This window comes from Doryrhamphus excisus, unplaced genomic scaffold (genome assembly GCF_037039965.1).
Source record: "Doryrhamphus excisus strain RoL-2023G ecotype Guam unplaced genomic scaffold, RoL_Dexc_Guam_v1.1 HiC_scaffold_24, whole genome shotgun sequence".
NCBI classification, from domain to species: domain Eukaryota; kingdom Metazoa; phylum Chordata; class Actinopteri; order Syngnathiformes; family Syngnathidae; genus Doryrhamphus; species Doryrhamphus excisus.
In genome coordinates this window covers 3,881,788-3,897,959 of record NW_027621862.1, presented here as the reverse complement: position 1 = coordinate 3,897,959, position 16,172 = coordinate 3,881,788, and the positions used below count along the sequence as shown (strand labels likewise).

General features: G+C 41.6%; 1 protein-coding gene across 1 annotated transcript in view; it reads right to left on the bottom strand.

Moving 5' to 3' along the window:
• ngfrb (nerve growth factor receptor b) overlaps window positions 1-13,078 on the bottom strand; it is a 40,191-nt gene extending 27,113 nt beyond the window's left edge. The window contains exons 1-2 of the mRNA XM_058062542.2: window positions 12,773-13,078; window positions 4,858-4,999 (exon numbers count right to left, since the gene is read on the bottom strand). Coding sequence (XP_057918525.2) covers window positions 4,858-4,999; window positions 12,773-12,826 — 196 coding nt within the window. The 5' untranslated portion in view covers window positions 12,827-13,078. The remainder of the gene's footprint in view (window positions 1-4,857; window positions 5,000-12,772) is intronic.
• Window positions 13,079-16,172: the final 3,094 nt, after the last annotated feature.

The following is a 16,172-nucleotide window of genomic DNA, read 5'->3' as shown; positions in this document are numbered from 1 at the left end:
CCGAGTGCTCTCAGAGCCATTATCATTGTGCCATTCATCAATAATGCAAGTCAATACGTTAATAATGCTAGCCTGGAGTATGGAGGTTGGGGGGGGGGGGGGGTGTTGAAGCGGGACGTGAACTTGCTGCAGGGCTACAGATGGTCTTTTCCTGGTTCAGCATGATCCTTAAAGCGAGGCTATTTGGCTCAGTTGTTCTGGCTGAGGTCGGGAACGGAAGGGTCTTCAGTAATATTCTATTTGTGGGTATACAGTAATGTCATATTTTGGGGCTGCACGGTGGACGAGTGGTTAGTGCGCAGACCTCACAGCTCGGAGACCAGGGTTCGATGCCACCCTCGGGCATCTCTGTGTGGAGTTTGCATGTTCTCCCCGTGCATGCGTGGGTTTTCTCCGGGTACTCCGGTTTCCTCCCACATTCCAAAAACATGCTAGGTTAATTGGCGACTCCAAATTGTCCATAGGTATGAATGTGAGTGTGAATGGTTGTTTGTCTATATGTGCCCTGTGATTGGCTGGTTGTCGACCAGGGTGAGGATAAGCAGTAGAACATGAATGAATGAATGAATTAATGTAACATTTACAGGGCTTCTTGACTGCACGGTGATTGAGTGGTTAGCGCGCAGGCCCCACAGCTAGTAGACCCGAATTCAATTCCACCCTTCCATCTCTGTGTGGAGTTTGCATGTTCTCCCCGTGCATGCGTGGGGGGGGTTTTCGCCGGGTACTCTGGTTTCCTCCCACATTCCAAAAACATGCTAGGTTAATTGGCGACTCCAAATTGTCCATAGGTATGAATGTGAGTGTGAATGGTTGTTTGTCTATATGTGCCCTGTGATTGGCTGGTTGGCAACCAGTCCAGGGTGTACCCTGCCTCTCGCCCAAAGACAGCTGGGATAGGCTACAGCACCCCCGTGACCCTTGTGAGGATAAGTGGTAGAAAATGAATGAATGTCATATTTTGTATCAAAATACAAAAAGGGGAATTGGGCGTGAGACAAAATTAATATTCAACTGAAATTGGCTGATCATCAGCTGATGGAAAGTTTACAACCATACTTCAAAAACTCCCCTGAAATAAAAATAAAATGTTCAAAAAAGGACCATTCCTGTTGACTAATTTTGCCATCCATCCTCAAATTTTCCCAACCGGATTTTGATCAGTTGAACACGCAGGACATTCCAAAAGAGTGAAGCAATTCCTCTGGAAAAAGTCCTTTGTTTGGCGGTCATTGTGAACTTTTATTACCAGACAGACGAGGGCCTTCAGTCATTAGATGCCCCACCTCCCCCTGCAACATCTCCCCAGAGCCACCTGCCGTTTGACGCCCCTGCACAAACTGAAGAAAAAATCACCCCAGCTCATGATGGCTCACCCTCCACTGTGCCGTGTGGAAAAAAACATCTCAGGTGGGATCTCGTCGTCATGCCAGTCACGTTGGAAGCCATCGGGACCCTTAAGGTTAGATTGAAAACTTTCTTCCACCTTTCAATGTCCCGTGTTTGGTACTATCACGCAAATTCCAAACGGGCAATTTTGTGGCGTTGAAGGAGTTTTTTTTGTTTGTTTTTAAAGCTTTCTCCCAGCCCAATAATTCCATCACATTCAAAGAGAGAAAGATTTTTTGCCTTTGCCATCAAGAGATCCTGACAGAAAATGACCCGGAATACACTTTTTTAAAAAAATGTTATGGTCTTCAACTTTTGATCAGCTGATGAACAGCCCATTTCAAATTTCAAATTTTTTTTGGGGTCCCTTCTTCTTTTTGCATTTTGAAACTTTCAATTTTGCGTGGCACTTTTTGAATGTGTCTACCATTGATCATGTTTAGGCAGCTAAACTGTGAGACTTTTAAGGACTGATTAGGCTGTTGAGCAATAACAGGAAGCCACAAGCATGATTTTATTTCAGGGTCGGTAATTATTTTCTGCCTCACACACACACACACACACACACAAATAACACAGTAGATCAGACCCGTTAGGCATTTTCCATAATTATCTTGTTTTTTAATGAATGTTCCAACTGCAGCATGTGATGATTATGATGAACAACCACACCCTGTGACTGATATTATTAACAAGACATGCATGGTTGGAGACTATGAAAATCTATCCCAAATTAATATGCCATTAAATGAATAGAAATTAGTCATCAAATAAATTATTTGGGAAATAATTCCAGTCAGTCATTTTCTACTGCTTTTCCTCACGATGGTTGCATGTGTGCTGGAGCCTATCCCAGCTGTCTTCAGGTGAGAGGTGGGGTACACCCTGGACTGGTGGCCAGCCAGCCAATCACAGGGCACATATAGACAAACAACCATTCACACTCACATTCATACCTATGGACAATTTGGAGTCGCTAATTAACCTAGCATGTTTTTGGAATGTGGGAAGAAACCGAAGTACACTGACAAAACTGGGGAGAACATGCAAACTCCGCAGAGATGTAGAATCCAACTCGGGTATCCCAGCTGCATGGCTGCATGCTAGCCACTCACTCACCGTGCAGCCCCAGATCAAACTATTAATTCATTAATTCATTTTCTACCGCTTATCCTCACGAGAGTCGCAGGGGGTGCTGGAGCCTATCCCAGCTGTCTTCGGGCGCGCCAGCCAATCACAGGGCACATAAAGACAAACAACCATTCACACTCACATTCATACCTATGGACAATTTGGAGTCGCTAATTAACCTAGCATGTTTTTGGAATGTGGGAGGAAACCGGAGTACCCGGAGATAACCCACGCATGCACGGGGAGAACATGCAAACTCCACACAGAGATGGCCATCGGTGGAATCGAACTTAGGTCTCCTAGCTGTGAGGCATGCGTGAAAACCGCTCATTTGCCGTGCAGCCTGGAAATTCATTCATTCATTCATTTTCTACCACTTATCCTCACAAGGGTCACGGGGGTGCTGTAGCCTATCCCAGCTGTCTTCAGGCGAGAGGCGGGGTACACCCTGGACTGGTTGCCAACCAGCCAATCACAGGGCACATATAGACAAACAACCATTCACACTCACTTTCATACCTATGGACAATTTGGAGTCGCCAATTAACCTAGCATGTTTTTGGAATGTGGGAGGAACTGGAATTGAACTCAGGTCTCCTAGCTGTGAGGCATGCTCGCTAACCACTTGTCCGCCGTCCATTCATTCATTAATTCATTCATTCATTTTGTGGCACATGAAACCCTCCATATTGCCCATGCAGGAGAAAGTGACTTTTCTCTTCCAGAGAAAAGGATGCTAAGATAAACAAGGATGTAATAAATCAAGCCTCTTCACCCTCCTGTAGAACCCCCTTCTCAATAAATTATCTCCTTCGTGTCTCTGACTTCTCTCATGACTTGAAATTTGGATCACTTTATGGTTGCCTTATCTGTGACCCTTCCAGGAGTAGCCTGAAAAACCCTGGGAATGTTGTCAGTCCTGGCTCTGAACCAACCCCTGGCCTCTATGGTCTCTGTCCTCTTAACCTCCAACGCTCTCAAAAGGCAGACTCTCATATAAATCATCTTAAATACGCTTGTGAGTAGACACCATCTCACTTCTCTGACGCTTTAAAGATGCTACATTGTAGAGTATATTTTTCGACAACAATTGGAGTGGATCTTGTATCTTCTCCCACTCTTCATAAAGTCTTTCTGGCCGGTCGAGGTTCACTCCCTACATGGTAATGGACCACAAGGAAGGCCGTCATCCCGGATCAGCTCTGAAAAGCAGCTGACTTCCTAACATGCTACCATGCCAGGTATTCCAGTCTATTTATACTTTTTATGTTGACACTTGCTGCACGGAGGACGAGTGGTTAGCGCGCAGGCCTAACAGCTAGGAGACCAGGGTTCAATTCCACCCTCGGCCATCTCTGTGTGGAGTTTGCATGTTCTCCCCGTGCATGCGTGGGTTTTCTCCGGGTACTCCGGTTTCCTCCCACATTCCAAAAACATGCTAGGTTAATTGGCGACTCCAAATTATCCATAGGTATGAATGTGAGTGTGAATGGTTGTTTGTCTATATGTGCCCTGTGATTGGCTGGCCACCAGTCCAGGGTGTACCCCGCCTCTCGGCCGAAGACAGGTGGTATAGGCTCCAGCACCCACTCGACCCTTGTGAGGGTAAGCAGCAGAAAATGAACGAATTAATAAATATCAATAAGAATAATACAATAAATGCTGGAGCCTATCCCAGCTGACGTTAGGTGAGAGACGGGGTACACTCTGGACTGGTTGCCAGCTTATTATTCATTCATTAATTCATTCATTTTCTACCACTAATCCTCATGAGGGCCGTGGGAGTGCTGGAGCCTATCCCAGCTGTCTTCGGGTGAGAAGAAGTGTACACTCTGGACCGGTGGCCAGCCAATCACAGGGCACATATAGACAAACAACCATTCACACTCACATTTATACATCCTTACGGATTGTAGAAAAAATCTGTGATTAATTATGAGTTAACTATGTACAAAATGTGATTAATTTGTGATTAAATATTTTAGGCGAATGATCATTTCTGTGAATGTGAATGGTTGTTTGTCTATATGTGCCCTGTGATTGGCTGGCCACCAGTCCAGGGTGTACCCCGCCTCTCGCCCAAAGACAGCTGGGATAGGCTCCAGCACCCCCGCGACCCTCGTGAGGATAAGCGGTAGAAAATGAATGAATGTTGATATTACTGGAAAAATATCTCCCTGAATATTCTGAACTCCTGTTTTCATGGCAGTGTTACCATAACAGTGATGCATGTCATCTTCTCACACTTTGTTGTTGTTAATAATAATAATAATAATGTATATAATATAAAATTAAAATATTATAAAATAATAATAATTTAATAAGCATGTTTCTTACTGTCCAGGCAGGGTGAACACACAGTCTGCGTGGCTCCACACGGTTTGACGACACCCTCGCCGGGCGGGCACTGCTTGCAGCACTTTCCATCCGTGGTGTACTGACCCGATAAACACTCCTCCTTCTTGGCTGTGGCCACCACCTGTCAATCATCATCAAAGGCATCATCAGTCCCCGGAACAATCTGGCAAAGAGGTACATTGAAGACTATTTCATATCCAATTAATTTGTGTTGACTGTTTACTTCATCATCATTATCTTATGTGATTTATGGGAATGGAAAGAGTTTGATGATATTTTGGCCTTGATCTACTTTTTCATTTTCTGTGTTGTTATATAAACATGAAGATTGCTTTACATCCCTGCGGCCCTTTTTTTTTTTTTTTAAACACTCTAAAGACATAAATAATCATTGTTTCATTTGAAAACGTTCCAAATGCAGAAAAGTGTGGGAATTAACTGGTCCAAAATTTAAAACAACAATGAGAATTGTTTTTTCTCCCAGACTTCCCTTGCCAATAAAGTTTTAAAAAAAAAAATTCTGCATGAGGTAACAATTGTACAAACACTGCACCATCTGCAACAATTACACACACATCACAGATTTTTCCTCTAAGAATTCAGTTCCATTTAAATATGTATACTTCATATGTTTTTATTATTAGCATTGTTAGTATCAACATTTAGTTTTCTGTTTAATTGTATTTTGCCACTGAGCCACACTTTGGACACCCCTGTTATAGATGATTTTTCATTTCTACGGGATGCATATTTGACTATGCCGCTTATCCTTGCTGGGCTCGTGGGTATGCTGGAGCCTATCCCAGCTGTCTTGGGGCGACAGGTAGTGTACACCCTAGACTGGTTTATTTGACTATGAATAAAATCAACAATTAATAGTTTTTTATTTGATTCATATGATAGAAAATGGCTGCACGGTGGTCAAGTGGTTAGCCCGCAGACCTCGCAACTCGGGGACCAGATTTCAATCCCACCCTCGGGTATCTCTGTGTGGAGTTTGCATGTTCTCCCCGTGCATGCGTGGGTTTTCTCCAGGTTCTCCGGTTTCCTCCCACATTCCAAAAACATGCTAGGTTAATTAGCGACTCCAAATTGTCCAAAGGTATGAATGTGAGTGTGAATGGTTGTTTGTCTTTCTATCTGTGATTAATTATGAGTTAACTATGTACAAAATGTGATTAATTTGTGATTAAATATTTTAGGCGAATGATAATTTCAGTGAGTGTGAATGGTTGTTTGTCTATATGTGCCCTGTGATTGGCTGGCTGGCCACCAGTCCAGGGTGTAACCCGCCTCTCGCTTGAAGACAGCTGGGATAGGCTCCAGCACCCCCCGCAACCCTTGTGAGGACAAGCGGTAGAAAATGAATGAATGAATAAATACTACCACATCTAAACTGGTGGACGAGTGGTTAGCGTGCATGCCACACAGCTAGTTCACACAGCAAGTTCAATTCCACCCACGACCAACTCTGTGTGGGGTTTGCATGTTCTCCGGTTTCCTCCCACATTCCAAAAACATGCTAGGTTAATTAGCGACTCCAAATTGTCCATAGGTATGAATGTGAGTGTGAATGGTTGTTTGTCTATACGTGTCCTGTGATTGGCTGGCCACCAGTCTAGGGTCTACTCTGCCTCTCGCCCGAAGACAGCTGGGATAGGCTCCAGCATACCTGCAACCCTCGTGAGGAAAAGCGGTAGAAAATGAATGAATGAATGAATATCGCTAATCCTGAGGTTCTTCATCAGGCCACAAAGTACTTGACTCGTCAGTGCCTCTATTGGTTACACTAATATACTGCATCAGTTCTGCATATTTGACAGATTATTAGCACACAAATCAAGGTGAGGATGTTTGTGTCTCTGATACACACAAGCATTCTTCAGCTGTCAGTGTGTGTGTGTGTGTGTGTGTGTGTGTGTGTTTGTTTTGACACGAGGCCCCCTCCCAGCTTCTCTCTTCAGCACAACTTGTTCTCCAGGGTGAATCATGCTAAAAGATGCAACAACCAACTGGCTTGTGAGGTCAAATGACGAGTAATTGTTTGTTTTTTTGTATGTGTGTGTTTTTAGTACATTTGTAAGAAGGGACACAGCATTAGGTACACTTTTACGATCTAAGATTATCCATTCATGGGTGAATTTGTGGTGGTCCCTAAGGGTTGTGGGAAAACATCTAGGCATAAATCATCATTACACAAATGTGAATGACTTATGGATAATTCATTGCAAAGTCCAGAGGATGTTTTGCTTGATGGCTGCCATGTTATTCAACCAAGGCTCCTCCTCCATTGAATGGAAGTCTGCATTCAGACCATTCTTCGTGGCCCATCATATCACATGATTATTTGCACGCTTCTATCCAGCCCTTAAAAATATTATTATGGTGCAAACTGTTCATTATTGATTTATTAGTAAGTTATGATTTGTTTGTAAGTTGTTAGTATTGATTTATTTGTGCAGAGCCTTTGGATGTAAAGTATTAAATATTATGTAAAAAAAAAAAAGTAAAAATGACTAAATTTGTAAAGACGTAACACTTATTATGTACATAAATACATCACATACATATTTTATTGTTAGACTTTTATGAATGTTTGTGCATCTATTTAATGTTATCTTGTGTTTACATTTCTATTGCTTCAGTATAAGAGCAGTCTAGGAGGAAATGCATGGACATTATGTGGACTGGTGCATGTCTCCACTCTACCCAACATCATCCATCTGCAAGGATCTACACTCCCCTCGTGAAACCTCAAAGTACTCAAAATACTCTCTCTCAGTTACGTAAACACAAAAGATGTCCGCCACAAACTTTATAAAGAACAAAAATAGAAGAGGATAGCTTGAAACTACTAAACATAATCATGATCAGGATGGAGCTCCAGGGCAACCAGACGTGTGGTACCACCATGGAACATCACTGATGGCCCCTCATCATTATTTCACCTGCTCTCCAGCTTGATACTGTATACATACTGGATACATCAAGTCATATATGGCATCAAATAATGCATATAGTCCTTAAAAGCTCATATCAATAAATACATTTCATATAGCTATTAATATTGCTATTGTTCAATATTCTGTATGAGCTGAATTACATTTAAAAAAACAATAACCTTGTTTCTATAACGTTTTGTTATGTTTTCGCTCTCCTTTTGCAATGGAAGACAGAACCCATCCCGCCATGACATCACAGGGGGAACATGAAAACACGTGACACAAACAGGAAGTATGAGGAAGGCTAGACAAGGTAGGTCGGCAGACTTTTAATTGGACTCAACTTACATCATATTTTTGGTTAAAGCTGCACATTTTATGTAGAAAATAATAATAATATTTAATACGTAAGAAGCATGGTTAGTATTGCATTGGATTGTGCAGGAATACCTAATATTACCCAATATTACCCTAGCATGTTTTTGGAATGTGGGAGGAAACCGGAGTTCCCGGAGAAAACCCACGCATGCACGGGGAGAACATGCAAACTCCACACAGACATGGCCGTGGGTGGAATTGAACTTGGGTCTCCTAGCTGTGAGGCCTTCGTACAAACCGCTCAGCCCGGAAATTCATTCATTCATTTTCTACCGCTTTTCCTCACGAGGGTCGCAGGGGTGTTGGAGCCTATCCCAGCTGTCTTCGGACGAGAAGCGGGGTACACCCTGGACTGGTGGCCAGCCAATCACAGGGCACATATAGACAAACAACCATTCACACTCACATTCATACCTATGGACAATTTGGAGTCGCTAATTAACCGAGCATGTTTTTGGAATGTGGGAGAAAACCCACGCATGCACAGGGAGAACATGCAAACTCCACACAGAGATGGCCGTGGGTGGAATTGAACTCCGGTCTTCTAGCTGTGAGGCATGAGCGCAAACCGCTCACCCACCGTGCAGCCCGGAAATTCATTCATTCATTTTCTACCACTTTTCCTCACGAGGGTCGCAGGGGTGCTGGAGCCTATCCCAGCTGTCTTCGGGCAAGAAGCGGGGTACACCCTGAACTGGTGGCCAGCCAATCACAGGGCACATATAGACAAACAACCATTCACACTCACATTCATACCTATGGACAATTTGGAGTCACCAATTAACCTAGCATGTTTTTGGAATGTGGGAGGAAAACCGGAGTACCCGGAGAAAACCCACGCATGCACGGGGACAACGGGGAGTGTGATGGCATGAAAGAGTGGTGTCCTCGTTATAATCTTTGCCAGAGTTCAAGTGTGTGTGGAATGTTGCTGACAACATCTCGAACATCAAGTGTGTCCCCCCCAGGCAGGTGTGAGTCAGCTGGCAGGTAATATATGTGTGTGTGTATGGGGGGGGAGATCCCTCTTAATGGAAAAACATGTTATTGACTAGACATGTACAGTATGTAATACCATTCAAACCTTAATGTGTTTGGCAATCTACTCCAGCCTGAAGACAACACAGACCTGCAATCTGTCGTCACACTCACTCATCCTTATCTGACTCCTGATGCACCCACCCCACACACCCACCTACGTCCTCACTCGTACACGCGACTGACAAACAGCCTCACATCTGAACAAACCTGTTCACGAATATTTGAATGACACTTTTGAATCGACGCCATTTTTTTTTTTACTTGTCCCTACTTTTGACCCCAAGTCGCTCCAAGCAAGCTATAATGACGGACCGCCTCGCTTTCTATTGATGCCGCTGATGTCAGCACAAAACAGCGCAGCTCATATTGCATGTTTTGCGCGATCTTCAACTTTCACCTTCCGACCCCTTGTTGATGACACGACCACATCAAAACGACCCCGCGCTTGCACTCTTCGTACGGGCATCTGGACTCGCAACAGAACTCGGACCAATCCCGCTAATGCTGCAGTCAATTTTCAGTTGGAGGCACTTAACCTCTGGACCCGGGCTGTCAGCGCTTGTTAAACCATTAGAGGTCCGCCACAGGCAGCCGTTCCTCGTAAAGTGGACTTGATTTAAATCCAGACATGCTTTCAACATAGAAACATCAAAGAGTGTTAGGTAGATTATTAATGCGTCTTGCCAATACATGCTAGTGTTCTTTTTGATGCATGATTGATGTTTTATCGATAACGGGAAGAAACCAGACATATTGGCAATTTTACAATGCATTCTTTTCATTCTCTCAGAAGCCTGGTCACACACTGCTGTGGGGGGATGGCATGCTAGTTAGTGCTCAACCATGAGGTTGTCAATCATTAACATAGTTCAGTTCATAGTGTTCAGTAATGAGTCTGTACTCTGAAAGAAGGTGCTAAAAACCGATCCGGTGTAGATGAACATATGCCAAGGAGGCGTCCAGGAGGCATCATAACCAGATACCCAAACCACTTCCTCTCCATGCGGAGGAGTAGCGGTTCCACTCCGGGTCTCTCCTGGATGATAGTACAGTAAAGTCTCGTTATATCAATATCGGTTATAACGAATTACTGCTTATTACGATACTATTTTCATTTCCCGGCAAATTTCTAGTCTTTTATGATATAATTAGTTCCGTTAGTACAATACCCGGTTATTATGATAATCCGTTTACTACGATGCCCTTTTCATCTCCCGCCAGCCAATTTGGTCTGCTTATATCGATACAAAAGCAGCTTAAATCAATCTTTGCTTAAGGATTTCAATACCAAAAAAGAACACGCCGGACGGCTGCTTCCAGTCAACTTTATTTTTCACACTTCCACCACCAGAGCGCAGCACACACACCGATTCCCGCACTTCCTGGTTCACAGGTCATGCTCAACCCGCCCCACATAGCTGGCCAAACACATGCCTGCAACATGCCTGCAACAGAAGAAGCAGCCGTTCGCCGTGTTCTTTTTTGGTATTGAAATCCTTAAGCAAAGATTGATTTAAGCTGCTCGACATTGTTCTATACTATAGAACAATGTCGAGTGCATTATTGCCCACTTTTAATGCAGTTCGGCGCAGGATCGGATATATCGATATTTTTTCCGACTCCCGACAATATCGATATAACGACACTTTACTGTATTATCATCCTAATTCAAAGAGAGAGCCCAACCACCTTGCGGAGAAAACTCATTTTGGCCGTCAAGGGTGAATATTTGACCCCGAGGAAGTGCAATGATGTGGGGCGGCATCTTCATCAATGGAAAAAAAAAACATGTGACAAGTGGCGTCATAGTCCTTGTCCAAACCCATCCTTTAAAGTCCCAATGTTTGGTGTTTATCAAAGACTAATGCCTGAATTTGGTAGTAGAAAAAAAAATGGCGTCTTCAATGGCTTTAACCTATCTTGTAGGATCAGTGTGGGCCACACCGCCATTTATTTGCAACATCAAATGTGGAGAAGAAGATGCTGCCCCAATATAGTAGCATCGTTTAATGGATCCCTTGTGGAAAAAAAAAATATTGCAGTATATTGGCAAATATAATGCAATGTATTAGGAAATATATTTCCATATATGGGATCTTATGTTTATATTTTCCAATATATTGCAATATATGCATAGATCATATATGTGTATATATTGATACATATAAAAAATATCTTGCGATCAAGACCAAAAAAGGACTATATTTTTACATATATAAAATTGCATATAATTTGGGATATATAAAGTCATATATTATATATTTGGATTTAATATATTTCAATATATTGAAAGCGGCAATAATTTGTATATTCTGCAATATATTGCCATATATTACATGAATATATAATATATTGCATAATATATGTACAAAAATATATTATTCCATGTATTTATAATATATAATGTATTGAAAAATAGAATGGAAAAAATAATATATTATACTATAATACAATATATTTTAAGTAATATATTGATAAATATATTTTCTTTTCGTAAGGGTGGCATCTTCATCATTAGAAAGGCTTATCATGATTTACAATGCAGTAATACAGTATATCAATATGGGATTTAGTGTGGGACTCTAAAATGACGACCTTCATCCCCACAACGTAGTGTGCATCGGAGACTACGTCCACTGTTTGGGAGTCGGAAGAACGTTCAACTTTGTTGAATCAATTTTGGTGGGCTCTTAATGTAAAAGTGACCAACACAACCAGTGAATTGCTACTCTTTGTTATGGAATGGAACATCCCACAACATTGTGTGACCAGGTTTTTGCGGCTGTGTACGGTTACTATATGAAATGTACTGGAAATAAGCATTGTTATGACTATAATTACCACAGACACATTTCCTAACATGTTTTTAGAGAGGATTAAATATCGCATGCCTGTAGTCGGAAGAATGATGCATAGCTGTTGCAAAATCTTGACAAACCCGCTGGGTACTGTGAAACCCTGACACACCTGTCATATGTGACACACCGCACAAATATTTATGTCCTTGCAGGGTCTGCACTGGCCTCGGAGGGACTGGAGCTAAATAAATTTGGGAGCGTCTGACAATGTGACTTTTTAGAGTTTTGCCTTACCCTCAAGGCTTAAAAATGCAGCAACATCCGTTAACACAGGGGTCACGTGTAACATAACATTTTTTGGGGATACAGATATATTCTGTCTTTTTGTGCATTCATGTATTGAACATATATGTTTAATACAATACAATACATATGTTTTGTATTATTATATTCACATATTCACACCCGTGAATACAATACATATGTTTGCTAGCTTAAAAGTTCTAACTTCTAAGCTAGCAAACATATCGCTCCTGTTTTTATTACACTGAGCATGCGTAGATAATGCTAAATCCACTACGTTTTTAAATAAAGTTTTTTTAAAATCATATCAATACCACACTCCAACCAGCTGTCACGCGCAGGTGCACCTCCAGCGCCATTAAATGACAAAAGTCAAAAGTTCTCGAACAAAACACACACGCACTTTTAATAAGTAAGTCAAAAACTACTCACCAGTCCATACAGTATGTACAGAAAAATAATATTAATCCTGTAAATCCTTCCCATCTTTCCCAAAAGGAGCAATTGAACCGCAGGAGAGAGGATGAGGCTCTCACAGATTCCGTATAAACTTAGCAAACATGCTTCCGTTTGTGTCTTGCCTAGTCAAAGAAGCTTCCGTGGAGTCAAAGTGTCCGCTTTCCGTGGACGCAATCCGTTCACGGGAGAAGCTATTAGCAGAGTTCGTCCCATTTATGTTATGTTCTTTGTACGCTTTCTGCTCGTAGTGAAACACAGGCGCTCGGCTCAGAGGCTTCATCTCCCTTGACCACGCCCATTCCACGCGCACACACACACACAATAAACTCACTAATAATTGGAGAGGCTGTTATTTCCATAATTTGAAAACTCACTAATATACATTTGATTATGATTTAAGTGCATGGAAAAAGTGAAATTGTTCCCTTTAATAAACATAGACATTAGTTAACTAGTTAGTTAATTAGTTAACACAGCAGCAACAGAACCATTGTTGTAATATCAGTAAGGAGCAAACTACCCAGCCAGAGTTCATTGTTCATTCATTCATTCATTCATTTTCTACCGCTTATCCTCGCGAGGGTGCTGGAGCCTATCCCAGCTGTCTTCGGTCGAGAGGCAGGGTACACCCGGGACTGGTGGCCAGCCAGCCAATCACAGGGCACATATAGACAAACAACCATTCACACTCACTGAAATTATCATTCGCCTAAAATATTTACTCACAAATTAATCACATTTTGTACATAGTTAACTCATAATTAATCACAGATAGAAATACTTTCAGTAAGGATGTATGAATGTGAGTGTGAATGGTTGTTTGTCTGTATGTGCCCTGTGATTGGCTGGTTGGCCACCAGTCCAGGGTGTACCCCGCTTCTCACCCAAAGACAGCTGGGATAGGCTCCAGCACCCCCGCGACCCTCATTAGGATTAACGGTAGAAAGTTAATTAATGAACGAATGAATGATTGGCTGGCAACCAGTCCAGGGTGTACCCCGCCTCTCACCTAACGTCAGCTGGGATAGGCTCCAGCATTTCTTGTATTATTATTATTCATTCATTCATTCATTGGAATTCACTGGAGCCTATCCCAGCTGTCTTGGGGCGAGAGGCGGGGTACACCCTGGACTGGTCGCCAGCCAGCCAATCACAGGACACATATAGACAAACAACCATTCACACTCACATTCATACCTATGGACAATTTGGAGTCGCTAATTAACCTAGCATGTTTTTTTGGAATGTGGGAGAAAACCCACACATGCACGAGGAGAACATGCAAACTCCACACAGAGATAGCCGAGGGTGGGATTGAACTCGGGTGTCCTAGCTGTGAGTATACGCGCTAACCACTCGACCACTGTGCAGCCCAGAGTTCATTGTAAACGCAGTATAACAAGTGTAATACACTAATAGCTTAGCAGTAACATTTTAAAGCGAATGCAGATTTAAATAAAACTGCAGGATGCTTACCATCTTGTGGAATTACAACATTTTCATGAAGTTGCCTACAGCCACAGCTTTTTTTTTTTTTTTTTTGCTTTGTGCTAATTATAAACCTTATGTGCTTTTGTAAACCATTTTGAGATGTTGATTGGCGCATTTTAAGTACGGTAAGAAAGGTGTAACACACAGGGAAGTGACATATTGTTGTGAGACGCTTACCTACTACAAACTTTTCATAATCTTCGTCTTTTTTTCCATCCAGGAACACTGATTTCTTTCTTTTGTATACTGTGACTTCAATAACTGGGTCGCTCCTGGGACAAAACACTGCTGCCTTTATGCATGAGAAGAGGGGATATTCTGTTGAATATAAAAAAAAACCACCCGGGGCCAAATATTGGCGTGATATAAAACACGGAGAGCGCCATGAGTTCAGATCATGACTTAACATGTCGTCCTGCTTGTTCCCTTTTTGAGTCTACCCAGCAGCAAAAGGACACCCAGGACACTAAACGAGTTGATACTTGATGAGATAATGAAGCTCAATTATTGTCATGCTTTAGTTTTGGAAGAATTCTTCCAACTTTTGGAATGTTTCAAAGATGCATTCAAGGCCACGTTCTTAAATTTAGGTAGAATTTGAGTCTTTTTTTTTTGCTTGCCAAGTGGTCATCTATACAAAAGTACCTCATAGGGCTAATATTGGACTGCAAGCTATAACAGTCAAAAGCACAACATATAAAAGGTCCAAAGCAGGGGTCTCAAACACGCGGCCCATGGGCCAAATGTGGCCCGCAGGACACTAGTTTGAGGCCCCCGCCTTGATATGAAAGTTTAATTTTTAGTGCGGCCCGCGCAAGTTTGATACGAATGCTGTATGGTATCATGTACCCAGAAAAAATTATTACGTTTGATTAATGTTCATGTTAAAGGTTAAATAACTGTTAATAGTTATCTTCCCTATCCGTGTGGAAGTGGTAAGTTTTTGGCGATTTAAGTTTAAAGGAAATAACTTGAAGGCTACCGTTTAGGTCGCTAGCGCTCTAGTTTGCGAGTTAGCATGTGTCTCAAGACCCTGCAGTTGCGCAATATGTTGTAAATAAAAAGAGTATAAATGTGACTATAGTCGTGTTTTGTCATGTCTACAGGGCTCTAATAATGCTTTGTTCATTTTAATCTGAAAAAAATCATTTGTCTACCCACCAACTATATGTGGTTTCTTAAGTTTTTATTATTTGGTATTTTATTATTATTGTTATTATATTTATTTATTACTGATTGATTGATTTTCTTTATTCTTGATTTGTTTATTTATTTTTCATCTTATTTTGTGTAGAAAAATAAAAATTAAGATATTTGAGAACAGTGGAATGTTTTATCAGAGCTTTTCTTGTAGAAAATTGGAACCAAAGCAAAGTTTTTTTTTATTTTTTTGTTTTTAATAAATGTGTTTTGTTTTTTTTTGGAAAATCTGATGCGGCCCAGTCTCACCCAGACCCGAGCTCCAGTGGCCTCCAAGTAAATTGAGTTTGAGACCCCTGGTCCAAAGCATGTACTACTGAAAGTAATGTTAATTTGGTAAAATGATATGAATTGTAATACTGTTTTATTATTTTTTTTGGTCCAATACACAGAGATGCAAAATGTGTCCATCAGAGAGGACAGACCATGAACAAAAGGGTGGCTGAGCAGATCAATAAAGTACAGACGATGGTGTCCCACAGGAAGACGCAGGGGTTGCCGCCATCTGGTATGTGTCTGATATCCACTCAATTCTTTAAGGTCCCATATTGTAGTAGATTTGTGTGTATAGCTTAGAATGTATGTCTCCAAACACACAATTTATCCATTTTTTACACTGTAAATTATCATTTCTTCAATGGAATAGAGACATAGACATAGATATAAACTTCCTTTATTGTCA